The 25,368-nt window shown below is 47.8% G+C and overlaps 1 protein-coding gene across 1 annotated transcript; it reads right to left on the bottom strand.

The window, feature by feature from the left end:
* Positions 1-12,076: 12,076 nt before the first annotated feature.
* On the bottom strand, positions 12,077-24,688 carry ZNF892 (zinc finger protein 892). Its single transcript, XM_012173864.5, has 5 exons — positions 24,347-24,688; positions 23,319-23,407; positions 19,104-19,206; positions 18,239-18,325; positions 12,077-16,043 (listed from the first exon to the last, which is right to left on the bottom strand). Exons 3-5 carry the CDS (start codon positions 19,186-19,188, stop codon positions 14,773-14,775), a joined length of 1,443 nt encoding a protein of 480 aa, XP_012029254.2. The 5' UTR covers positions 19,189-19,206; positions 23,319-23,407; positions 24,347-24,688; the 3' UTR covers positions 12,077-14,772.
* Between the last annotated feature and the right edge of the window lie 680 nt (positions 24,689-25,368).

A 25,368-nucleotide genomic window follows, 5' to 3' on the forward strand; every position in this document is an offset into this window, starting at 1 on the left:
AATGTCCACCGGGGGCGATGTAGGTTTCTGGTGCAGCCGATATTCATCTTCTAACTGAATAGTTAATACTTGTATCGGCCTGCCCGCCTGATCAAGTATTTTAGTTTCTCCCGGGAGGAAATGAATCTGGGCCTCCATTTTGGTTAACAGGTCTCTTCCCAACAGCGGGAACGGGCATTCCGGAATGACCATGAAAGATGGGATACCCAGCCCGCACCCAAGTCCACCGATCTTCGGGTAGTCCATTGGTATTGTTTCATTCCAGGGGCCCCCTGTACCCAAGAGGTCTTTCCAGCCAGTTTTCCCTGGGGCTTCAACAAAACCGAATATTGAGCCCCAGATCAACAAGGAAGTCAACTGGGGTCCCCTCCACTCTTAGGGTTACCCTGGGTTCGGGGAGGGGCACCGAACCCTGTCCCCCCTAATCGCTCAGCTCTCCGACGGCCAGGATGGGGGTCTTTTGTGGTCCCTTCTTTATCTTTTGGGGGCATTCTTTGGCCCAATGTCCCTCTTCTTTACAATAGGCATGTTGGTTTTTTCCCAACGTTGGTCACGTACGGGGGCAGCTCTTACCTTCAGTGGCCAGCCGGCGGAGCTGGCGCTCCCTCTTTTCCGAGTCAGGAACCGTTGCAGCCGACAGGATGCGCGCCGTATTACGGGTTTGGCGGTCTGCCACTTCAGCCTGCTTTTCTTCGGGGGTTTCGTGGGTGTTGTAGACCCTTTCTGCCACTGTTATTAGATCCTGGATATTCTTTTCGCCCAGGCGTTCTAATTTTTGGAGCTTCTTTCTAATGTCGGGAGCCACCTGGTTGACAAAGTGCATTATTAAAGCAGCCTGGCTGCCTTCCGCTTCTGGGTCCATGGGGGTGTATTGTCTAAAGGCTTCCATTAGCCTTTCCAGGAAGGCTGCTGGACTTTCAGTGGGGTCCTGCTGAACATTTCCTACTCTAGCTAAGTTAGTAGGTTTCCTTGCAGCGGCCTTAAGCACCCCCAAGAGAGTCTGGCGGTAGACCCAGAGCCTCTCCTTACTTCGTGCCGTGTTGTAGTTCCAATCAGGTCGTGATGAAGGAAACGAGAGGTTAATTTCATCTATGTTAGTGGTGGGTTCCCCATTTGCCCCTGGGACCTTTTTCCGGGCCTCATTCTGTATTCTCTCTCTCTCTTCTGTGCTGAAGAGCATCTGGAGCAATTGTTGGCAGTCGTCCCAGGTGGGCTGATGAGTAAAAACACAGTCTCCAGAAGGTTAGTTAGATCTCTAGGGTTATCTGAAAACTTAGCATTTTGGGATCTCCAGTTACATAGGTCTCTAGTAGAAAAGGGCCAATATTGATGAGGTTGGTTTCCTTCCTCATCAGGGGGATCGGCCACTCGTAAGGGGACGGCAGTTGTCAAGTCTGCCGGTCCCTCCTGGGGTAGGGCTTGCCTGTGGCGAGTATTTTGTGCGGGGCCCCCACCCTGTATTTCACCCCTGGGTGACGGGATAACGGGGGCCGGTGGTGATTCGGGGAGTTGGTAAGGAGGAGGAAAGAGAAGTTCTTCTTCTGTGCCTCCCTGTATGATGGGATATAGCGGCGCTGTTAGTCCAGTTTCCTTGGGTTTCTTCAGGTTCTCTCCCACCCGTGTCACCAACACCTGAGTGGTAGAAAGTTCCTGTTGAGGCAAGAAAGATGTTACCCAAGGAGGGGGGTGCACTATGATATTTTCCCACACTATGATATAGGGGACTTAGTCAGGGTGTCCGATCCGCGGTCGGAAGATGATGTCTCAGACTCGGTATGCAGTTTCCAAGTCAAACGTGCCTTCTGAAGGCCAGCCCACATGGAATGATGGCCATTCTGTGCTGCAAAGAGTAATAAGTTTATTTTTGTTAATTTCTACACTGAGGTCATGAGCGCACATCTTGACCTCTTTAAAATGCTCAGTCATGAGAGATAGAGGAGTAGGGCTAGACTGACGTTGCCCCATCGTTCCTGGATCAATCAGATGTTGGTAAATTAACACAAACAATACAGACAGCCACACAGACAGACAGAGAGACAGAAGAAATAGACCTCCGGGAGTCCACAGGCAAAACTGAAAGTAGGAAAACAGCCTTTGGCCGTTCAGTGGGGGCGACCCGCTATCGTCTGCAGAAAAGAGGGGCACTCCATCCCCTCCGAGGGGGTCGGGGACGTCTCCTAACGACCCACACCAGTGACCCGTCGGCGCATCCGCGTGAGTCATATACCGGTCTCAGAAAATAGGCCTTGTCAGAAACGAAAAGAAAAGCAGAAAAAAAAAACCTTACCAGTTACAGATAACTCTCCGGATCGGTCTTCCCGTGGAGCCGATGGGAGATCCCGGACGAGCCCCCAGATGTTATGCCCAAGTCGTGAAATCTCCCAATGACCACCAGGAAGCCGATATCCGATGCAAAAACAAGAGAGTTTTTATTACCAAGCTCGAGCTGGGGCTCACACCGTTACCGACGCAGCGGCTAAGGAGAAGAGCCCTGAGTTTTGGGTTACACTGCTTTTATAGGGAATATTCAGGTAAAAGGATAAAAAGGGGGTGTTCAGGCTGAAGGACAACTGATTGGTTACCTTCTTCTATAGGGTTGTGTGTGGATTCTTGATCGGTTTTTACTTTCAAGGTAAATCACAAGTTCCTGAACGCAAAGTCAGGAGGTTTAACCTAAGGGCCGATTGGCTCGTGAGCAGTGGGGCAAGGTTGGGTAACATCCAAAGTCTAAGTCTGTTTGCCCGGAACCTTTACAAAATGGAGTTCTTTTACAAGATGGAGTAGCTTAGGCTCTCCACTCCAGCTGGTCCTTCAGCGTAGAAGGACTTTTAAATCAAGACGACAGAGGGGCAGGGACAATGGAAGCCTGTGTTTTCTAAATGCAGAAGACAGTGGGCCAGCGCCTCCTCTGAACACAGAGGAGGGTGAAGGGGTCTTTCCCAACGCAGAGGTGAGTAGACCAGCTCAACGAGGATGCGGAGGACACAGGAGCAGTTCCTTCAAAAGCAAAGGACTGTGGAGCAGTGACTCCAGATGCAGACGCTAGCAGAACAAGCCAGGGAAGTGGCCCGCGGAGCTGTTCAGAGGATGGCGGGCAGTGCCTTCGGAGCACAAAGGACACCGCAGCTGTGTCTTTAAAGCACCCTGGACAGTGGAGCAGGGACTGTCGACCAGAAAATATAGTCACAGAGAGTTATTTTATTTGGTGGGAATGTTTAGGACTCCGAGCCGGGAGAGTAGCTCTGAGAAAATGCCCCCAGGAAGCAGAAGCCCCCAGGGAAGATAGCCTATAGACAAGTTTGCAATAAAGGTAGCGGGTAGCCTGACCATCAAAGATCAGGTTTCAAGTTGAGGAATTTAGCATTCTTTGTATGGGAAGATGCGAGCCTCTGAGCTCAGCTAATTCATTCCTTTCACATGCACCTCAGCTATCTGCAGCCAACTCTGTTTCCTTGTTTACCTTGCTTCTTGTATTCCCCAGCTCCTCAGCAATCACCATGCGGGAGGGTATGGGGAGTGGGAGCGTGAGGGTGGGGGGTGGAGAGGCAGCATCCGCCGGATCCGTTTTGGGAGCCCTCATTCACATTTGGAGGCCAGAAATTGCTGATAGCTGTGACATTTTTTTGCTTATTGATATGGCATGAGAGATTTCCACTTCACACCCCCTTAAGCCGCAAGAGTGGCAGTGATGTCCTAATACAAGAGCTAGTGGAGCAGAGGCTCCGGATGCAGAGGGTGGGGCTCAGTGCCTCCCCCGCGTGAGGCAGACAGGAGGACCACCTCCGGATGCAGAGGGTGATGGAGCAGGGACATCCCAGATAGTTGACAAAGGAGCAGTCTCTTGGGAAGACAGTGGAGCGGTGCCTTTTCACCCCAGATGACAGGGGAGCATCAGCTTCCAAACGGAGAGGAGAGGGCAGCGGGGCCTCAATCTGGGGCCCCCGATTCCCAGCCAGCTGTCAGTCGTGGGCAGATTGTATTGGCTGCTCTTTGCTCCCCACGGTGGGACTCTGCATCCCTCAGCCAGCTGAGATGGTGGGACCCTTCCCACGCTGACTTCCTCATCTATCATACTTCTCCTGCCTCTTCCGCCTCCTCTCGCTGCTCAGCTCCTCTGCTTCCCAGTCTGTGATTAGGAACTCACACCTGAATGTTCCGGGACTGGCTTTCCATCTTCAAGCCAGATGATTAGTGACCTTAATTACACTGGCAAAGTCCCAGCACAGCAGTGCCTAGAATAGAATTCAATTGACTGACCCAGGGACAGGACTTCCCTGGTGGCTCAGTGGTGAGGAATCTGCCTGCCAGTGCAGGGCACACATGTCTGACGCCTGGTCCAGGAAGAGTTTCATATGAGATCTGCGCTCATGGGAGCTCTGGGGTCGCAACCGCTGAGCCCGCGTGCTGCGGGTGCTGAAGCCCCCGCAGTGAGAAGCCTGTGCACTGCAACCAGAGAGGCCACCGCGGTGAGAAGCCCGCGCACCGCAGCGGAGAGTAGGCCCTGCCAGCTGCAACTAGAGGAAGCCCACAGGAAGCAAAGAAGACCCAGCACAACCAAAAATAAATGAATACATAAATCCTTAAAAAAATTAACCAAGGAACAGGAATCTTCAAGGGACATCTCTAGAATTCTGTGTATGATAGATTTCTTCATTGTGAAGCTTCTCATTTGTCTTGAATTGGCTAATATGCACTCTGACTCTTACAGAAGGAAGTCTTCTTTGCAAGCCGTTTCTGTTAGGATTACATTCAACTGACTACATCAGAAAATCCAAAATGACAATGGGTAAGCCAAAACAAAAATGGATTCTTATGTAAAGTGAGATAGGAGGTTGGTCATCCAGAGCTAGGCCAGAAGTTGGATGAAGTAGCAGTATCCAGGCCCCTCCTCCCTTTTGTTTACTCCGGCAGTTTCTAACCTCATGATTGCCTCATGGAACAAAATGAGAGTTGGAGGTCTGGTCATCACATTGACATCTCAGGCTGGCAGACAGCTGGAAGGGGCTGATATCCCTCCTGGCTAAGGCAACTTCCTTTAAAGCACTCTCTACCCCACCACTCTTAAACACCTACCCCAAGTCACTCCCAGACCCTGAATTTACATTTCATTGACCAGGGCTTAATCAGAAGGCCACACAGGGAGGCTGGGGAGTGCTGTTTGGGCTGGGTGCTCCATGCCTGGAATAAAGCCAGGGTCCTGTGACTCCAGGAAGATGTGGAGTGTGGACACTGCTTAGATCCAGCTTTCACTACCACCCTGGGTTCTCCAAGAGTGTGTAACTACAGATGACTCATTTTCAGAGCAGAGTGCATAAACTGCGTTTTCCTTTAACCTGCAGAAAAATGTGTTATGTCTAGCTGCCCAATACATTTATGTTCTATCCTCCTAGTTCCTGAGTAGTGAAAGTATTTTAAGGCCAAATGAGGCAGCACTGAAGAAAATACGGGCTTTCCAAGTGGCTCAAATGATAAAGAATCTGCCTGCCAATGCAGGAGACACAGGAGATGTGGGTTTGATCCCTGGGTTGTGAAGATCCCTGGAAGAAGACATGGCAACTCACTCCAGCATGCTTGCCTGAAAAATCCCATGGACAGAGGAGCCTGGTGGGCTTCAGTCCATAAGGTCGCAAAGAACTGGACACAACTGAGTGACTGAGTAGGCATGCACAAAGAAAACATAAACAACCATCCCTGCTGCTGCTGCTGAGTCGCTTCAGGCGTGTCCGACTCTGTGCGACCCCAGAGACGGCCTCCTACCAGGCTCCCCCGTCCCTGGGATTCTCCAGGCAAGAATGCTGGAGTGGGTTGCCATTTCCTTCTCCAATGCATGAAAGTGAAAAGTGAAAGTGAAGTCGCTCAGTTGTCAGGGATGAAGGTCGACTCTGTGCGACCTCATAGACTGCAGCCTACCAGGCTCCTCTGTCCATGGGATTTTCCAGGCAAGAATACCGGAGTGGGGAAACAATCATCCCTAAATTGTATCAAAAAAGAATCCTGTGTTCGTCAAGCTCAAGCCACGTCATTCACGTCTCCCTTTTCCCCTTTCACTCATGTTTGATGTGCTTAGTCACTTGTGTCTGACTCTTTGCGACACTTTGGACTGTAGCTTGCCGGGCTCCTCTGTCCATATTTGACTGTGTTGTTTTTCAGATGCGGTACAGCATGTGTGGCCAGTACAACAGCTCCAGGCAAAATGTTCAAGGCACAGGGGAGCTGCAGGGCCTGCCTTGGGGCCCATCTTGCCAGCTGCACCCCCAGGCCTGGACCTCTGAGAAGGAGGGTCCCCAACTCCTCCTCTCCACTTGTGTCCAACTCAGATAGCTCATTGCCCACCCTGCACCACCCACCTCCATTTCCTCTCAAGGTCACCTCTGTGGCGGAGGTCTTGGAGCAAAGGAGGCCTATCTCGGGTTCCCTGTTCACCTTGCAGCTGGCCACCACCTGGCATCTGGGAAGCTGGTCCTTTTTCTTCATCCCTGACTCACCCCTTAAACAATTATGTAAGGATCTCTGACTAATAGCTAGGGGGTAAAGGAAGGTGACTGCAGCAGAGGAAGGGAAAAAAAACAGACTTCAAATTGAAATGTCCGTCATTATTCCTAGCAGCCAGCTCAGCTCTCTCCAGGGGGTCTCTCCCGGGCTCTCTGCCCTCAGGACCCTCCCCCTCTGTGTCCCCTTATGTCTTCCTCCTGCCTCAGACCCTGGTATTGGAAACCCCAGCTTGTAACCTGAGGGTACTAATGTCAAGGTTTCGTTCAGGCTGGAATTCAGGCTCCCTCTGTGTACACAGCGGGTGACACTTCACGGACATATCACACCAGAGAGGCTGACTCTGGTCCTGGCCTCCCACTTCAGCCTCGTTAACCTCTAAGGATCTCAAACGCAGAAGGGAGGTTTGGTCTTGCTTAATTGCTGAGGTTGGCCCTTCAGCCTGACAAAGTGACTGATGGCTGATTTCTGCTGATGGCCAGGAGGGTGAGTCCTGGCCTAGACAGCATCATTCCCAAAGAGGAGGCAGGCCTGGAACTAGAGGCAAGGACACTCCTTTTCAGGGCTGAAGGGGACAGAGCCTGGGTCTTCCTGGCCCAGAGGGAGGAGGGGTGAAAGCCCAAGAGACAGAGAACATCAGGGCATCAAAGGAGGGGCTGAATGCTGAAGCCCTGTGACCCGTGGGATAAATGACTGCACACTGGGACTGCTTCCGGGGGGCCAGGTCAGGAGTGCACCTTGGTGATGGGGATGTTGTGCTCCAGAGCAGACTGGTCCTTGAAAAGGAGGTGGGAGAAAGTGGGGGTGTGGGTGCAACGAGAGGAAGAGCTGAGGGAATGCTCTGGAACCAAGGATCTAGGTTAAACTGGGAGCCAGGCAGGACGTATGGAGTCAGAGTCAGTGAGACAATGAGGTGGTCAACCAGCGAAGGGCAGAAGTTCAGCATCAAGAGATGGCAATACGGAATTCTCCGGCGGCCCTGTGGTTGGGACTCTGCACTTTCATTGTCGAGGCCACAGGTTCAGTCCCTGGTTAGGGAACTAAGATCCCCTGCAGGCAGCAGGGTGCAGTCAAAAAAACAAAAACAGATAAAACACAGTAGCATCAGGCTAAGCACAGCAAGAATTAGATACACAGGGGGCGCCCAGGTGAGCGCAGGTATCAAGGCTCTGGCAGGCGAACGCAAGTCTCAGCAGGCAGGTAGCAGGCATCCAGGGCAGGAAAGCTGACCCAGGGCAGCAGGGAGAAGGAGGCCCTGACTCTGGAGCCTGTGGAGAGCCCTCCAGGGTCAGCTCAAGAACCCAGGTTCCACCAAACCCAAGTCCCCATGAAAAGCCTCGGGCCCAATGGGGCTCCTCTTGGGTAGATGTCGGGCAACCAGAAGCACCTGGACACTTTCAGGGAGACACGGCCTTTGTTTCAGGTCAGAGAGGGGCTTCCCCAGTGGGGCAGTTGGTAAAGAATCCGCCTGCCAATGCAGGAGATGCAAGAGACTTGGGTTCAATCCCTGCGTTGGGAAGATCCCCTAGAGTAGGAAATGGCCACCCATTCCAGTACTCTTGCCTGGAGAATCCCATGGACAGAAGAGCCTGGTGGGCCACAGTCCATGAGCATCACCCAGGGAAGTGGGAACAGCGGGAATCCCTCTCCTGCTTCTCTGGCCGGTGAACATCCTTGTGATTCAGCAGCACCTGCATACTCTCTGCTCATCCCGGGGCCAAAGGCAGAGGAGGACCACCCAGACCTTGGCTGAGCCCAGCGGGGACCCCATCTGGTCACAGCACTTCCCTCCTTGCAACACTTCAGGGCTGCTCATGCCCCTATTAACATTCTGTCCCCAGTGCTGGTCAGATGCTGCACCAAAGACAACTTCTGTGTTCACCAGCCCCATTCAGCCTCCTCTCCTGGAGACCTCTGGGAAGACTGCATTTCCCAGCCTCCCCTGTAGCTGGGCGGAGGCCGTGTGATTGGTGGGCCACGGTGGACGCGCTGTGAGCAGAAGCAGAGGAAGTCACTTCCTGGCCACAGCCCAGGAGGGCAGGTCCCAAGACTCTCTCACCGGGAGGCCCCGCGGCCACGTGGTGTTGAGAAGGAGGTGTGACGCGCAAGTGGCCCCTCCATCAGTTTGGATACCAGAGCTGCCAAACCCAACACCCCTCCACTCCTGCCCCAGGCCACACACCCCCCACCTCAGCCACCAGCCTGAAAAACGCATCCTTGTTAGATTAAGCTCTGAGATCTAGGCTCCTTACTGAATACAGCCCCCAGCAGATCAGGCAGTCTCCCACCTCTTCGAAGGCTGGTCAGACCTCTCCCAGGGGACTACTATCTCCAGTGACATCTGCTGTGCCCTTGCATCCCCAGACGGCCTCACTGAAGTTGCCCTGCCCCCAACCTGCCAGGGCTTTGTGCCTGTTTCTCTGCCGATGAACAGACTGTGTCCCAGAACTAGCGCCCTCCTGAAGTTCTCAGTGGCTAAGCCTCAGACTCGGGCTTCCCTGGTGGCTCAGTACTAAAGTATCCACCCGCCAAGGAAGGAGATATGGGTTCAATCCCTGGGTCAGGAAGAGCCCCTGGAGAAGGAAATGGCGACCCACTCCAGTACTCTTGCCTGGAGAATCCCATAGGACAGAGGAGACTAGAGGGCCACAGACCATGGGGTCACAGAATCGGACACGACCAAGTGACTGAAAACAACAGCCAAGCGTCGGATTGCATCACCCAGCGAGGCCAGGGCCCGAGTGTCCATGGCCAGACCTCTCCCCTGAGAGCGATTGTTTCTGCTCCTCCCTCCACTTGACTCATGTTCCTGAGACATGAGTCTACACCACGGGGAGGACTCAGGGCAGGCTCACGGGGAGGCTGGGCTGGGTTTCCATGGGAAGGCTTTGCTGGGGGCAGAACCACTCAGGGACCCATTTCCAGGCAAGGGGTCTTGGGCCTCCCTCCTACGCACAGTCAGAAGGAGCCTCAGCTCAAGGCACAGGGGCCTCATTCTTCCCCACTGAAACGCCGGGGCCAGAGCCATCTCCCCACTGCAGGTTGTGTTCTGCCCCCTCTCCTGGGGCCTCCAGTCATTTCTATGGCAACAGCTTTACAGACCTGACTCTGTGGGAGGCTGGGTGATGAGCCATGAGCCACTGTTGGCCTGGAGAGGCCACAGGAGCAGAAAGCAGCAGCCCGCCCCGGCTGAACAAACGTGTGTACTGAACGGGAAAAGGACCATTTACAACCTCTGGGGGGTGTGTGTGTGTAAAAAGCTGAAACAAAGGGCTAGAATTTAGAGTCCTTAACAGAAACCTTGGACAAAACTGTGCTTCTAAAATCTAAAACCATAAGTCCTAAATGTGACTTGAAGTCGTCCCCGGAGAAAAATGCATCTTTCAAACCCAATTAGTCCAACAGAGAACAGGACATCCCACATAATGAGGCAAGCTAGAATTATAGAGCTAAAAATAACTTCAGGTGTGTTTTGCCAAAAGCCCTTTCGGTCCACCAACCTTCGCTGAGTACCCACTGTGTACCTGCCACTGTGCTGAGAGCTGGAAGCACGGGTATGTGGAGGAATATTTCTGCAACTCTGTTCCCTGACGATACAGGGCGTGGAGGGAAGGGAGCAGGGAGGAGGTGTGCTCTGTGATGACAAGAGAGAATCAATTTTCTCGATGCTGTTTCTCCATAGACAAGGCTTCTAAAGAGACATACCACTTTATTCCTCTTTGAAGCAGACAGACTGAAAATCCTGTTGGCAAGCCCACAGGAAGCACTAACCTTGACAAGCATTGAAGTGGGGAGGCCACCCCAGCGTTTGGAAGGGATGAAAAGGCAAGTCCCGTCATAGGAACGCCAACTAAAACCTTTCTCTTGTTGCTTTGGAGAGGCCCAGGCCTTGACCATGCGCTTGGAGCCCAACTGCTGGGGCCACGCCCAGCTCCTCTCTTCCCAACACTGGGACATTGCAAGGACTCCTTTTCATCTGTTTTGCAACCTGAAAGTTTGGTCTATGAATAGTCCCTCCCTCTGAAAGCAGAAATGATTTCATGTATATTCAGCACTTCCACAGTCCCTGCTGTGTGGCAAACGCTCAACAAAGGTTGGTAATTACCAGTATAATGGTCTGGGGCTCATTAATAAATTGAAAATCGCAGGGGCATGGCTCTGTGAAGGTAAATCGTTTTCCAGACTCCTCCGCAGGCTGGAAAAAGATGAAAGGCATTTTCTGCTGAGGCTGGTAAGTTAAATAGGCAATCGGGATGAGTAATATCACCTGCCCCAAAGTGGACGATGATGATAACAAAACCTGTTCTAAGGTCCTTAGGGGCTCTGGAGACCACAGGTGTCTCCAGTGAGCTGACCTGTCCCAGCTCCAGACTGGTTGGTATGACACTGCCACCCGGTGACGACAAAGGGAACTACAGGGAAGTTCTTAAAAGGACAATGGCTTTAGTTTAGCGGCTGAGTGCTGTCTGACTGGTCTGTGACCCGGTGGACTGTAGCCCACCAGGTTCCTCTGTCTATGGGATTTTCCAGGCAAGAATACTGGAGTGGGTTTCCAATTCCTCCTCCGGGGGATCTTCTTGACCCAGGGGCTGAACCGGGTCTCTTCATTGCAGTTGGTCTCCTGAATTACAGGTGGATTCTTTACCACTGAGCCACCTAGGAAGCCCCCATTCGTCTGTAGCTCATTCTTTTTATTGTTGAACAGCAGTCCATTGTGTGAATAAGCCTTAATTTAGTTTTCCATTGTACTGATGGTGACATTTGGGCTGTTTCCAGTTTTGAGAGCTAAAAATAACACTACTAGGAACAATCTTGTGTAAGTGTTTTTGTGAACAAGTGTTTTCATTTCTCTTGGGTAAATATTCAGGAGTTAGATTTCCGGGTCAACGGGTAGGTACACATTTAACTTTCTAAGAATCTGCTAAGCCATTTTTCCAAAGTGGTGGTAGCATTTTCACCTTCCCATCAACAGTATATGAGTTTCCTTTTATTTCCAGTTTGGAGAAGTCCAGTTCTACGTGAGCAGCAAAACAAGGAGAATGAGCGTTCCCGCGTTCATGTAAACTATTACATCAAGGTTTGATGAGACAGCTTTTCTTTCTAAAACTCCCTGCACAGAGACTTTCCTGGTGGTCCACTGGTTAAGGATCTGCCTTCCAATGCAGGGGACATGGGTTCGATCCCTGGCCAGGAAACTAAGATCCCACATGCCATGGGGCAAATAAGCCTGCATGTGGGAACTACAGAGCCCACAGGCCACAACTGGAGAGAAGCCTTCACTTCACAAGAAAGATCCCTTGTGCTGCAACTAAGACCCAACACAGCCAAAAATAGATAAGTAAATATTTTAAAAATAAAATCCCTACACAAATGGAAATGCTGGATTAAAACATCATAGGTCTGCTTATAAAAATATAAGAGCTACCTTCAGACATCAAAACCAAAAGAAGAAGGACTTCTTACTAAAAGAAACCAAGGATCTTCGGAGAAAGGCTGGTTTCTGATTCGGTACAAGGAAAGAAAAAAAAGTAAGCCTGGAACCCCTTCCATGTCAGACTAAGGATGGAGCGGCCAGCAAGAAGGATTCTCACTTTCTACATTTTATTATAACAAAATGATGGGAGATAATATTCCTAATACAGATAACTAACAAAGAACTTATATCAAGAATACATATAAAGAACTTCCACCAATGAATCAGAATCTTTTTTAATGAACAAATGACTTAAATAGTTGTTAACAGGGAGGAAACTTTGTGTTCTATTATTAAGTCAATCACTAAAGGGATGCTGCCTATAAATTAAATCATATCTACTGGTCCATCTCTGAGAGGGGCTTCTCAGGTGGCTTGGTGGTAAAGAATCCACATGCCAAGGCAGGAGGTGCAGGTTTGATCCCTGGGTTGGGGAGACCCCTTGGAGAATGATATGGCAACCCACTCCAGTATTCCTGCCTGGGAAATCCCATGGACAGAGGAGCCTGGCAGGGCTACAGTCCATGGGGTCACAAAGGAGCTGGACTCGACTGAGTGACTAAACAACAGTCTCTGAGAACCCTGCCTCCCCGGTAATGAGTTTTCAGTGAAAAGACCTTTGTTTAGCTCACAGTAAACATCCTGACCATACCCACCTGTGAATGGCTACATGCAGGAAGAAATTAACAGTCTGCGCTGGAGTCTGGCCAGAATCAGGACTTTACATCCTTGCCTATTAGTATAAAAGAGGCCTGAATTCTAACTCAGGGAAGATGGTTCTTTGGGGCATTAGTCCACCATCTTCTTGGTCTGCTGGCTTTCTGAACAAGTCATTACTCCTTGCCCCAACAACTCGTCTCTAGATTTATTTCCCTGTCATTTTGGCAAGTCATAGTAGCTTGGACTTGGTAAGATAGTCACTTAAAAAAAGAGATATCCAAATGTTCAATTAGCATTTGAAAAAGTGATCAGTATCATTAGTTATCAGAAAAATGAAAATTGAAACCACCACGAGAGACCACTACACATGAACCAGATTGTTAAAAAATTTAAAGACTAAAATTAGAGTGTAGACAAACTGGAATGCTCATGCTTTAATGACAGAGGTGTTTTAAATTGGTAAAAGTTGTCTGGAAACCACTTGACGTTATCTTCTAAAGCTAAATATACGTCTGCTCCATGACTCAGGAATTTTCCTCCTAGGTATACGCTCAACAGAAAAGCATAGGCCTAACAGGAATGTTCGTAGCAGTTATATTTATAATAGCCCCAAACTAGAAACAACTCGAATATCTGTCAACAGTAGAACGGATTGTAGTATATTCATACAATGGAATACTATACTGTCAGTGGAAAAGAACAAATTACTGATGCATACAAGATAGTTGGGCTTCCTAGGTGGCACTAGTGGTAAAGAACCTGTCTGCCAATGCAGGAGACATAAGAGATGCAGGTCCGATCCCTGGGTCGGGAAGATCCCCCGGAAGAGGGCACAGCAACCCACTCGAGTATTCTTGCCTGGAGAATCCCATGGACAGAGGAGCCTGGCAGGCTACAGTCCATGGGGTCACTAAGAGTCTGACACGACTGAAGGGACTTAGCACTAATGCACAGTGGAATAACTGATACGGGCAAGGATCTTCAATGGAGTCCAAAACACGAGGTGAACTTTTGTTGGGAAGTAATACATTCAGATGACTTATTAAGTCGAAAAGGAGAGATGATTAATTATAATGAGGGAATTTGGACAAACATGTGAACAAAGTAATCAAACTTAGCATTAGGAACAGCAGGACAAACTGGCATTTTGAGTTTCTTGATACGATTTGAGGATTACACAAGCCAGGTAGCTTTCTTGCTAAAAATGCTTAATCTGGCTCTAATCATGAGAAAGTAATCAGAAAATACAGACTGTGGGACATTCCACAAAATGACTGGCCTTGACTCCTCAAAATGTTAATGTCATGAAAGACAAAAAGAGGTTGAAAGATCATTCTAGACTGAAGCTGCCTACAGAGGTAGGGCAAAGAAAATGCAATGTGTTATAATCGATTGAAAATGGATGGTGGAGCTGTAAATGACATTTTGGGATAACTGTGAATGAAATAAAACTGACTATATATTAGATAGGGCTTCCCAGGTGGCTCAGTGGTAAAGAATCTGCCTCCCAATGCAGGAGATACAGGTTTAATCCCTGGGTTGGGAAGATTCCCTGGAGAAGGAAATGGCAACCCACTCCAGTCTTCTTGCCTGGGAAGTCCCACGGGCAGAGGAGCCTGGCGGGCTACAGTCCAAGGGGTTGCAAAGAGTTAGACACGACTTAGCAACTGAGCACACACTTAATTCTTGTATTTAAGACCAAGGACAACGTCTCTTCCACCACCACTCTCAACTCTGGACAGACAATGCAAATTGCCAACCTCTGATTTCTATTCAATTTGCCTAAAAGGACCATTTATCCCTTTAAAATGTCATCCCCTTAGTATTATGAGAACATCTAGCCCAGTCAAGATGTCCTCTTCCCATCGTGGCACACCCTGTTTCTTGTGCAAGGATTTGGTAGCTTACATACACATCAGGGTGTTGGAAATAATTTTCCTCTCTCCCTAGGGAAATTCAGTGTCCTCTGTCAGGATATTTTTTAAAAATGCAAAACCCTTTTCTTACATTCTGAGTAAGCTGTGTCCCATATCACCAATGACTTCTCAATTAAATCTTTTGTAACATATTCTTAATTCCTTTGTAGCCCTCACAGCATTATAATAATTGTTCAGTAAGGATGTTCTGAATGTATTGCATTTACATTGCTTTTATCCAGTATCAATTCTTTTTTGCTGGTTGAAGGCTGAATGCTCACTAAAGGCTTTTCCATATTCCTTGACTTTCCCACCAGAATGAGTTTTCTGATGTTGAGAAAGGGATGAACTCTGGCTGAAAGCCTTTCCACATTCCTTACACCTATAGGGTTTTTCTCCAGTGTGAGTTTTCTGATGCTTTGTAAGAGATGAGCTCTGGCTGAAGGCTTTTCCACAGTCCTTACACTTGTAAGGTTTCTCTCCAGTGTGTGTTCTCTGATGACGGATAAGGGCTGAACGGTCACTGAAGGCTTTGGCACAATCGTTGCACTTGTAGGGTTTCTCCCCAGTGTGAGTTCTCTGGTGCTGAGTCAGAGCTGAGCAGTAGCCAAAGGCCTTCCCACATTCGTTACACTCATAAGGCCTCTCACCAGTATGAGTTCGCTGGTGCTGAATGAGGCCTGAGCGATCACTGAAAGCTTTTCCACACTCATTACATTTATAAGGCTTCTCTCCAGTGTGGATGACCTGATGCTGGGTAAGGAATGTGCTTTGGCTGAAGGCCTTCCCACATTCACTACACTCGTAAGGTTTCTCTCCAGTATGAATTCGCTGATGTTGAGTGAGGTATGAACTCTGATTGAAGGCCTTCCCGCATTCGTTGCATTCATAAGGTTTCTCCCCAGTATGAATTATATGATGCCTAATAAGGGCTGAGCGGTGACTGAAGGCTTTCCCACATTCGTGACATCGGTAAGGTTTCTCTCCTGTGTGAATCCTCTGGTGCAGAGTCAAGTGTATGCTCTGACTGAAGGCTTTCCCACATTCATTACACTCATAGGGCTTTTCTCCTGTGTGAATTCGCTGATGCAAGACAAAAGCTGAGTAATAACTAAAGGCCTTCTCACACTCATTACACTTCCAAGGTTTCTTTCCTGCACAGATTTTTTCATGTTTCATTAGATCTGAATTTTGCTTCAAGTTCTTTTTAAATGAATCACGGCTGTGTCGTCTCTCTCCTTGCTGTTGGACGAGTAATGACCTCCGACTAAAATTTCTTCCAAATTCATCACACTGGTAGCTTCTCTCCCCAGAAGGTTTCGTCTGAGGGCCAACCTCTTGTATTAAATGTTTCTCATGGTTTTCCTGCTGATTCTTTAAAGAATCTTCACATTCACTGGAACTTTCCTTTGGAAATCTCTCTACTAACACCCCAGGGGTTGATTCTTCTTCAGAAATATCCTGCTCTGGGGTTACCTCCTTGCTCTCTGGTCCTGTACCCCAGTCTGAAATAAACAAAACTACAATGTTATCATTTCTTACACTGGGAGAAAAATAATTGCTGTGAAAGGAAAATAATGAAGCAAACAAAAAATGCTTACAGGGAACAGAGGAGCTTGGAAGTTCTCACAAATAGCCTTGCAATCTTAAGAGAGTATGAGAAAAGAAAAATGACTGGGCAAAGGGGTGCAGAAGCATAAAGGGAGAGGTGAGCAGGTACTCAACAGTCCTGTGTCTAGCAGGGGAGGAAATGAGAAAGAGAAATAGAACAAGACAAAACAGAGGTGACGCGGAAAACAGCAGATAACAAACATGGTCTGGTGGAGACTGGGCTGGGATCAGAGAGGGATGGTCTTCCAGGGACTGCCCACTGTCACAACCTTATCAGAGCATCACGTTCTGAGAATGTCCATTGTCAGCTGACCTTCCCACCAATCTTTTCTTGTTCTAGTATGTCCCAATCACTGCCAGCAGACTGAACTTCTAAAACCATACCTCTTAACACAAAAATCTTTGCTGGTTCCACTGTCTCAGAGTGTGACACAAATCCCAGAAGCTAGCATTCAAGGTAGTCCAGATCTACAAATTAAATTAGTAACTGAAAGGCAACTTAGCAGCTCTGATCACTCCACACTGAAAACACTTGAAAGAGTAAGCCAGAACCAAGTTTTTCAAAAAACGAGCAGTGTGTGGGGAGGGGAAGTTCAAACCCCTCACAGACTCAGATTAGTCCAGGCTGAGCCTCAAATTCTAGACTTTTTAGTAACAGTTTGGGGGAGGGGACGGGGAGGGGACCGCTAGCAATGTTTAAATATTCCAGGCTTAAATGGTCATCAGTATCCATTACAACCAAGACTTTACATGACATAAATCAATACAATACAATGTTCTCAATGACATATAATCAGGGAAGTGCTGGGATTTTTAAGGACAAGTAGGTAGAAACAGGTTAAAGGCAAACGGACTTTCAGCTAAGGGGAGTGGAAGAACCGAAGCCCCAAACATTCATAGAGAACATGTGGTTAGTGCAGGGTAGTCAGAGACTTGCCTGTCTGGTGTTAAGGGTTCAAGCTGAAGAGAGAAGGTACAATGACTAGGCAGGTAGATTAGCAAAGGTCTTGAGGGCAGGAAGAGGAATACGGAACTGGAAGAGTTAAGTAGCTCACCATGGGGAATCTGGCAGTAATATGCTGCCTAAGTAGACAGGGATAAGAAAATAAAATTAAAAATTAAAGAAAGTATAATTAGCTGGTGGTCTATCACAGCATCCAGTTTGATAGAAGAGACAGGCTCAAATCTTTTAAAGAGTTAGCAGGACCAAATCCTTAGTTATCATTTGCTTAGCATATAGCCAGGTACTGTTCTAAGCATTTCTCTTAGACTCTTTCATTTGATCCTCACAACTACCCTATGAGTTAAGAGCTATTGTTATCTGCGTTACATATTCCCCATTTTACTGTTGGGAAATTTGAGTCACAGAATGGATAATTCCCAGATGGCTCAGACGGCAAAGAATCTACCTGCCAATGCAGGAGACATGGGTTCAGTCCCTTGGTTGGAAAGATCCCCTGGAGAAGGAAATGGCAACCCACTGCAGTATTCTTGTCCAGAAATCCCCCATGGACAGAGAAGCCTGGCAGGCTATAGTCCATGGGTAGCAAAAGAGCTCAGTACAACCTATTGACTAAACAAACAAATGGATAATTCATCTATTAGAGGTTAGAGCTGATGAGTAGTTCAAATTGGCTTTGAACCCAGGAAAAGTGGTTCCAAAGTCTGCACTCTTAACCACTATGCTATGCTGCCCCCATTTAGATAGACAGTAAGGCAAGGGAAAACTCAGAGACCAATTTATGGTCACTGGTCTGAGACAAAAAGTCAACTTATCCTGAAGAGATATTAATAAAATAGCATATATTAAAAAGCCTGGTTTAGAGCCTTGTACCCAAATTATTAATAAATATTTAAGAGTTGATTTCACTTCACCTTATTTGGAGAAGAGAACTAATTTGAAAGGATGGAAAGTATTTGTTTTCCAAAAAATAAACCTACGATTTTATAACAGATCATTATCCACAGAGATACAATGAGGCCCAGGAGAATGGCATTTTAACCTTTCCTTAGGTCTAGCAAAATAAAGCATTTCTAAGATGCTGTTCCCATCTGGGTTTTCTGTTCATGGTTTCCAACCGTCACTCACCTGGATTAGCTGCTTTTGAGACTTTTCTTTCCAGCGCCTCCCCACTCTCCAACTGAGAGATTACATCAGGCTTGGAAATTGGAAGCCCTGTTTACAGGGAAAGAAAAAGGAGTCTCAGTATATATGTTCAGTGTTAGCGACTTGCTTGTCAGAGAGAACAGGATAAGACAGGATTTCTCTGAAGAAGTTAGGAAGATTGATATGGGGTCTACTTGAGTTCAGAACCAGTGAATCACTTGTTTTCACCTCTCCCTATTAAAAGAATAAGCACCCATTTCCTTTTTTTCCCCTTTAGCCACAGATTTATTATTTGAATATTTGCAACTATTATTCTATACAAATTTCTTATAAAATTCTATATTCCATATTACTAGGTCACTTCACTCTCCATTTTATGTACCATTTTCATGAAGAAATACTTCCCAGACCACAATCTAATTGATAGTATTTGCTGTTGTTTAGTTGCCAAGTGTCCAACTCTTTGCGACCCCATAGACTATAGCCCACCAGGCTCCTGTGTCAGTGGGATTTCCCAGGCAAGAATACTGGAGTGGGTTGCTGCTCCTTCTCCACACCCATTTCTTAAGAGGCATTTCTCCTAGAGCTTTGTCTCAGCATCCTCAGCCGAGAAACAGGGAAGAAGGATGGTTACTGCCCTGGCAAATACAATTTTTAAAAGGTGTTCATTTCTGATTCTAGAAGTGTTAAGCTTGTGTTTAGAAACAAAAGAGTAGCAGATACCTGCCTTACCCCAGGATTAGGAATCACTGCATCTAAGAACCTCAGAGCTCCTAGGAACTGAGGAAGCCAAGCTACCACACTGGGTAATTTCACAGGGTGGGGGTGGGGTGGGAGTGCTGCTTACCGAGCAAGACCAGATTCCTAGGCTTCTCAGGCTCACCTCCCTGCGGAGGGTTCAGCTGTTCCCACTGGGTGAGAGTCTCGGCCATGTCCCTGATCGTCGATCCCTGAAAACCAACCACATCAGCGCTCACCAAGGGACCTCCTACCAGAAGCCTCTGGGCAGGACTCAAGAAGATGGCATAGGAGAAGGAAGACAGGGAGAATATGAAGGTTAGGCAAAATGACCTCTACCATTCCAACACTGATGTATTTACAACCACAGACTCGTTCCTGACCTCCATGCACCAGAATCGAATATAACCTGCAGTTGGGAAGGAACACCTTCAGGGTAAAATCCGAGGATACCAAGCTCCTAGTTTATGTATCGACAAGTTAAATGATAGAACTATAGAAATCCTTACTATTTAGACATGGGAGAGTAGAGGAAATCTAATTATAAATTAAGCACTTTCTTTATGGTAGGGTTTAAAAATACAAGAGATTCAATAAATAGGAATTACTTTTCCTTCTAGTTTTCCTTTGACAATATAATCAGTCCAATATATTAAAAAAAAAAATTAGGATGCTTGCTACATGTGTCACAGTATATAGATTTATTTATAAAACAGCATTTTAAGCCCCAATTATTATGAGTTCCCAGTGTTTTCGCCATTTCTCCCCAGTCAGTCTGACTACTCTGCCACCCAGCCCCACCATCTACTCTCTATCCCATCTCACTCCACTCCTCCTATATACTCTGTGCTCCAGCTGGTGGCTGCCTGAAATGTGGACCACAACTACTTCCGCCCCTTTATACACGTTGCTTCCTGTTCCTGAAAGTGCCCCCTCTGCCCCATACTTTCAGCTGTTTTTTAAAAAAATTGTATTTATTTTTAAAATTTTTTGGCTATGCCATGTGGCATGGGGGATCTTAGTTTCCATACCAGGGATCGGACCTGTGCCCCTTGCTTTGGAAGCATGGAGTCTTAACCACTGGATCACCAGGGAAGTCCCCCTTCCAGCTATTTCGATCCTACTCACACTTTGGCTCTCAGCTCAGGGAAGCCTTCCCTGACTCTCTAGGTTGTAGCACCATGGGTTTTCCCTTTTCCTGGGTTATGCACATGGTGAGAGGACTCTGTGATGAACATCTGTCTGTCCCATTAGACACTAATCTCCACAGGAGTGGAGACCAGGTTTAATTTGGCTCAATGAAGCAGCCCTAGTCTCTGGCACAGAGCAGGAACACTGTAAATATTTGTCAATGAGCTGAAGGGAGGAATGTTTGAACAAGAATGAATAGAAACAAGTTTAAATGGGGTGTTCTATGAAAGTGTGCATGGGGACAGAGGTGGGAGGGGAACGGAAGTTTATCAAATGTTGAAAACACTGCAGAAGTGTTTACTTTACCTTTCCTTGACCTAGATGACAGGCAAAAAGTTTAGATTGTTCACTCAAATGTAGGGAGAGTGAGCAGGGTGGGTAATGTTCCTTTGAATCTATACCTGAATCTGTTCATGAACGACAAATGTCTCATAATTTTTCTAATTCTATTAAAACTTTTTTTATACAACTTCAAGTTAAAGGAGACACATTGAAACAGACCAATCCCTGGGATGCTAGCAAATGAACCAGTTATGGGTTTCTCTGAAACACCACTTTTGCCATAGCCCCTTGAATATAAATGTATTGAACTGGCTAAAAAGTTTGTTCAGTGTGTATATATTAAAAAAAATTAAGATGTTTCCTACACATATAGATTTATTTATAAAACAGCATTTTAAGCCCCAATTATGACTACACATACACACACACATATGTATATATATCCTCCAAAAATAACTGGTAAAGTAATTCACATAATGAAATAAAGTGAAAAGAACTACCTACTTGAATATTCTCTGCTCAAAATAAGTGAACTATTTTTCTAACACTATTTTCTAACTATGAAATCACTTCCCATTTTAAGTTAGGGTCCCTTAAGGTCATATGCTTCATATTGCTTCAGCAATATAATTCATACAGTGTCTTTTCTTTACAAGCAAAGTAGCAGGGACAGACTACCTAGCACTTCCTTTCAGGCTTTAGTTCTGAGAAAACCTCAGCAACCAAACTCATTTTTGGAGGGAACTGCTGCTCAGTGTGCCTGTGTGGGGCCTACAATCACGCACTGTCCAGTAGGCAGCAGATCTCCCCTCTTTCCTCTGAAAGCTGTTGTTGCTCAGTCTCTCAGTTGTGTCGGACCCTTTGCACCCCCATGGACTGCGGCACACCAGGCTTCCCTGTGTTTCACAGTCTCCTGGAGCTTACTCAAACTCATGTCCATTGAGTTGGTGATGCCACCCAACCATCTCATCCTCTGTCACCTACTTCTCCTCCTCTGAAAGACATCTACCCATTCAGGTCTGAATCAGTACTGGTGTTTCCTCCCAGAGTTTTGCATAAATCGTCAGCACCTGGATGCTGTGAGGCGGGTATGAGGATGACGGGCAGTCCCAATGCCTTACCACAAGGTCTCCTGTTCTCCCAGGGTTCTCCCTGCTCCAGATCCTACAGGGCACCTTGACTCATCTTCTCTGTTTAATCAGTCATGGCATGTTTTGTCTTGCTGGGACTCTAAAAACTTTCATGGGGCTTTATCTGTCTTTGGAATAAGATCCTGTGTGAGATTTCCCTGGTGGTTAGGAAGGGTGGTTAACCCCTTCCAGTGGTTAAGAATTTGCCTGCTGATGCAGGGGACACAGATTTGATACCTGATTCAGGAAAAGTCCACACACCAAGGAGCAACTAAGCCCGTGCACCACCACCACCGAGCCTCTGAGCCATAACTACTGAAGCCCAAACACCTAGAACCCATGCTCTGCAACGAGAGCAGCCGCCACAATGAGAAGCCCGCGCGCCACGACAAAGAGCAGCCTCCACTGTGGCAACCAGAGTAGGCCTGAGCGCAGAGACAAAGACCCAGCACAACCGAGCATAAATTTCAAAAAATAAATGAAAAGTTACAAAAGATCCTGTGCAGACTTTCCTGTGGTCTGGCTACGGCAGGCATGTGCTTTTCTCACCACACTCCATCCAGCTTACTCCACAGTGACACACATTTCCTCTGAAAATCTCTGACTCTCTCATCACTTGGAGACTTTTATCCAAAGCTGTTCTCTCTCTTGGAATATTCCTATATTCTATTTTCCAACTATGTACTCTCTCTTGTCTTTCAAAATGCAGCTTTTATGCCAGCACATCCCCCCCTAAATAGAGGATGAAAAACCTCTTTAAGGCCTATGATGACTTGTCTGTACTAGTAATTTATTTCTATTCTTTTTTATTTTATTTTGAAAAGTTTCTTTATTTAAAAATCTTACTATCTTACAGTCAAGAATTAAATCCTTATACACAACTAATGAAAGGAAATGATGTTCTTTTGGTGGCCACCACTCTTACAAGGCAATGTAGAGTCTGTGGTCAGAAGTGAAATTTTTTGTAATTGATTAATTTATTTTTAACTGGAGCTAATACTTTGTTGTACTAGTAATTTCAGTATTTAACAATTTTCTGCATTTAGAAAAATAAATATTTCTTCTTGTTGTTTAATTATTTTTTAAGAAATATTTATTTGTTTTTTTGGTTGTGCTAGGTGTTTGTTGCTGCATGCAGGCTTTCTCTAATTGTGTTAGGCGAGGGGTACTCTCTAGTTGCAGTGTGAGGGCTTCTCATTGTGGTCATTTCTCTCGTTGCAGAGCACAGGCTCCAGGGTGTGCAGGCTTCGGTAATTGTGGCACATGGGCTCATCAGTTGCAGTGCAAGGGCTTAGCTGCCCCAAGGCACATGGGATCTTCCCTGACCACAGATTCAGCTAGTGTCCCTTGTATCGCAAGGTGGATTCTTAACCACTGGACCACCAGGGAAGCCCCTGTTTAACTGTCTTCCTTATCTATACCTTGTTTCCTCAGCAAACTTCAGGAGGCAGAGGCAACTGGCTTTTATTCCTTTGCATCTCACGAGCAGGCCAATTACAGCACAGAATAGCGTGTGCGCATCTAGCACTAAGCAGACAGCGAAGTCACGCCAGGAGGGAAAGTTCTGCACAAGACAGGAGCAATTACTATCAGGTTCATCACTCATCAGTTTATCAGGATGAAGCCAGTGGGCTAGGAATCAGGGCTGAGCAAATCCATAACAATGCTGGAAATCATATTCATGTCCCAAGAACAGAAAAAAATAAGAAATTTAAACCCACCTGGGATGCCCGGGTCAGCAGCACAGTGGTCAGGCCATTTTCTTTGGGGTTTCCAGCCTGAGGAAGGTCTGAATCCTCAGAAAGTGACCCTATAAATAGAAAACAGGAACCAGGGTGACTACTCTTGTTTGCAGTAAACTCCCAGAAACTGCCAGACACAACTACTTGTTACCTAGGAAGAATCAACACAGGGAACCAACGGACAATTCCACAACATCTCTGAAACAAGACAGCCATGACCATGGCTGCCTCAGGAATCTCCTACCGCTGCTGCTGCTGCTGCTGCTAAGTCGCTTCAGTCGTCTCCGACTCTGTGCGACCCCATAGACGGCAGCCCACCAGGCTCCCCCGTCCCTGGGATTCTCCAGGCAAGAACACTGGAGTGGGTTGCCCTTTCCTTCTCCAATGCATGAAACCGCTACTCTGCCTTTAAATTCCAGCAGAACGTTGCTGTAAGATCCTGGACACTTAAAGACATATTTATTTATATCTCTTATCTGCTGAGTGACAGTCAAAACAGACGCGGAGTCCCGCTTATGTCAATCCCTGCCTGGCTTAATGAGTCCTTCCTGTTCTATTCCAGGTTTACAGGGTGAAAGACTAGTTAAATTCTTTTTGGATACTGGCTTTCTCAGGAAAGCAATGGGCCATGTGGGAAAAAAATCCAGGGCACTAAACAAATCCTGTGACTTCTCAAATCCTCACTTTCCCCATCTGCCAAATGGGTCCGTTTGGATATTCTCCTTCCTCTACAACAGCCTTACGGGGCTCCTGTGAGAACAAATGTCATTATCAAAAAGCCAAATGTTCAGATCTGTCGATTTCGTGGGCAAAGAAGGCATACATCAACTTAGAGACGGCAGGGCACCGGAAAGACCGGCAGGGCAATGCAGGTCGGGGCCTTAAACCCCAAAGTGAGATCAACTCCTAGGAGACGTTCTGTGCGTTCTTACTGAGCCTGCCCCAGCCAGAGGGCAGCCTTTCTCCTTTTTTCTCTCCAGCAGGCGGCATCCCTCTGAAATCCTCACCTCTGCCCTTCGGCTCCACGGCGACTCCCTCCACGCTAGCGCTGGTGACGACTGCGGGAAAAGGGAGCGGGGAAGCCGCGAGGGGCCTGGGGTCCACCGCGCCGGTCCACCTAGAGGCCCGGGAACGCTCGCGCGACCCTCGCTGGGCAGCTCGGCGCCCTCCACCCCGGGGCCTTCCCCGGCCCTCCTTCGGGGCACTCAGACTCAAGAAAACACGCACTCAGTCCTCCTGGACCCCAGGCTCGACCTCATGAACAACACTGAGTAAGCTCGGCGGGCGACAAAGGCATCTAGGAGCCTGCGGGGCTGAGTCGCGCCGGCCCGAACTCGCTGCTGAACTACAATTCCCAGAATCCTCCGCGGGGCGCGGCGCGTATTACCGGATGCTGCTTCCCAGAGGACCCCGCGGGCCGCTGGCCAGGCTACATTCTGCGCTCGGGGCTGGGCATCCGTGGAACCTCGCGGCTGTGCTGGGTCCCTAGAGGTGCTCAGCCCCTCGGAGAGCTCCTTCCTGGACGCCACAGGGGCCGCCGCTTCGTCAGTGTCTACTCTGGGCTGCCGAACCAAAACCCGCCTCGAGAGGGACATTCGCTCCGCAACTGTAACTGGCAGAGGGCGCCACCCACCCACCAGCATTTCTCTCTGACCACTGCGCTCCGTCGGAGGGTAGGCGCCCGCATCCCAACGGCTGTTCACTCCACTCCGTCGCTTCCCCTCTACAGCGCCTCCACACCATTGCGGCTTGGGGTGGGGGTGGGGTGGAGACAGATTACCTCAAGTAACCAGGCAGCACCTTGGAATAAGGAAAAGTAGCATCTCAAAAGTTAGATCTTGGTCTCACAAAACAGCAGAGTGGAGTTGGAATCCCTTGGTCCCCAGTGAGTCCTCATTGTTTTAAGGGTGGATTGACCTTGAGTTATAAATTTATTAGATTTCCTAAATTTATATTTGAGGGTCACTGTTGCCTTCTAGTCTGTCTTTGTGTTTAGCACAACATCGTTCCAATAAAGCATCCCTGTCTT

The sequence above is a fragment of the Ovis aries genome, chromosome 3 (assembly GCF_016772045.2).
Source record: "Ovis aries strain OAR_USU_Benz2616 breed Rambouillet chromosome 3, ARS-UI_Ramb_v3.0, whole genome shotgun sequence".
NCBI lineage: Eukaryota > Metazoa > Chordata > Mammalia > Artiodactyla > Bovidae > Ovis > Ovis aries.

Excerpts from the sequence above, each read along its gene's own strand:
- ZNF892 (XM_012173864.5), bottom strand. The coding sequence starts at position 19,188 with ATGGCCGAGACTCTCACCCAGTGGGAACAGCTGAACCCTCCGCAGGGA. Across the intron at positions 18,326-19,103 it reads TAGGAATCTGGTCTTGCTCG|GGCTTCCAATTTCCAAGCCT; the intron begins GTAAGCAGCACT and ends CCCTGTAAACAG. Across the intron at positions 16,044-18,238 it reads CTCAAAAGCAGCTAATCCAG|ACTGGGGTACAGGACCAGAG; the intron begins GTGAGTGACGGT and ends TGTTTATTTCAG.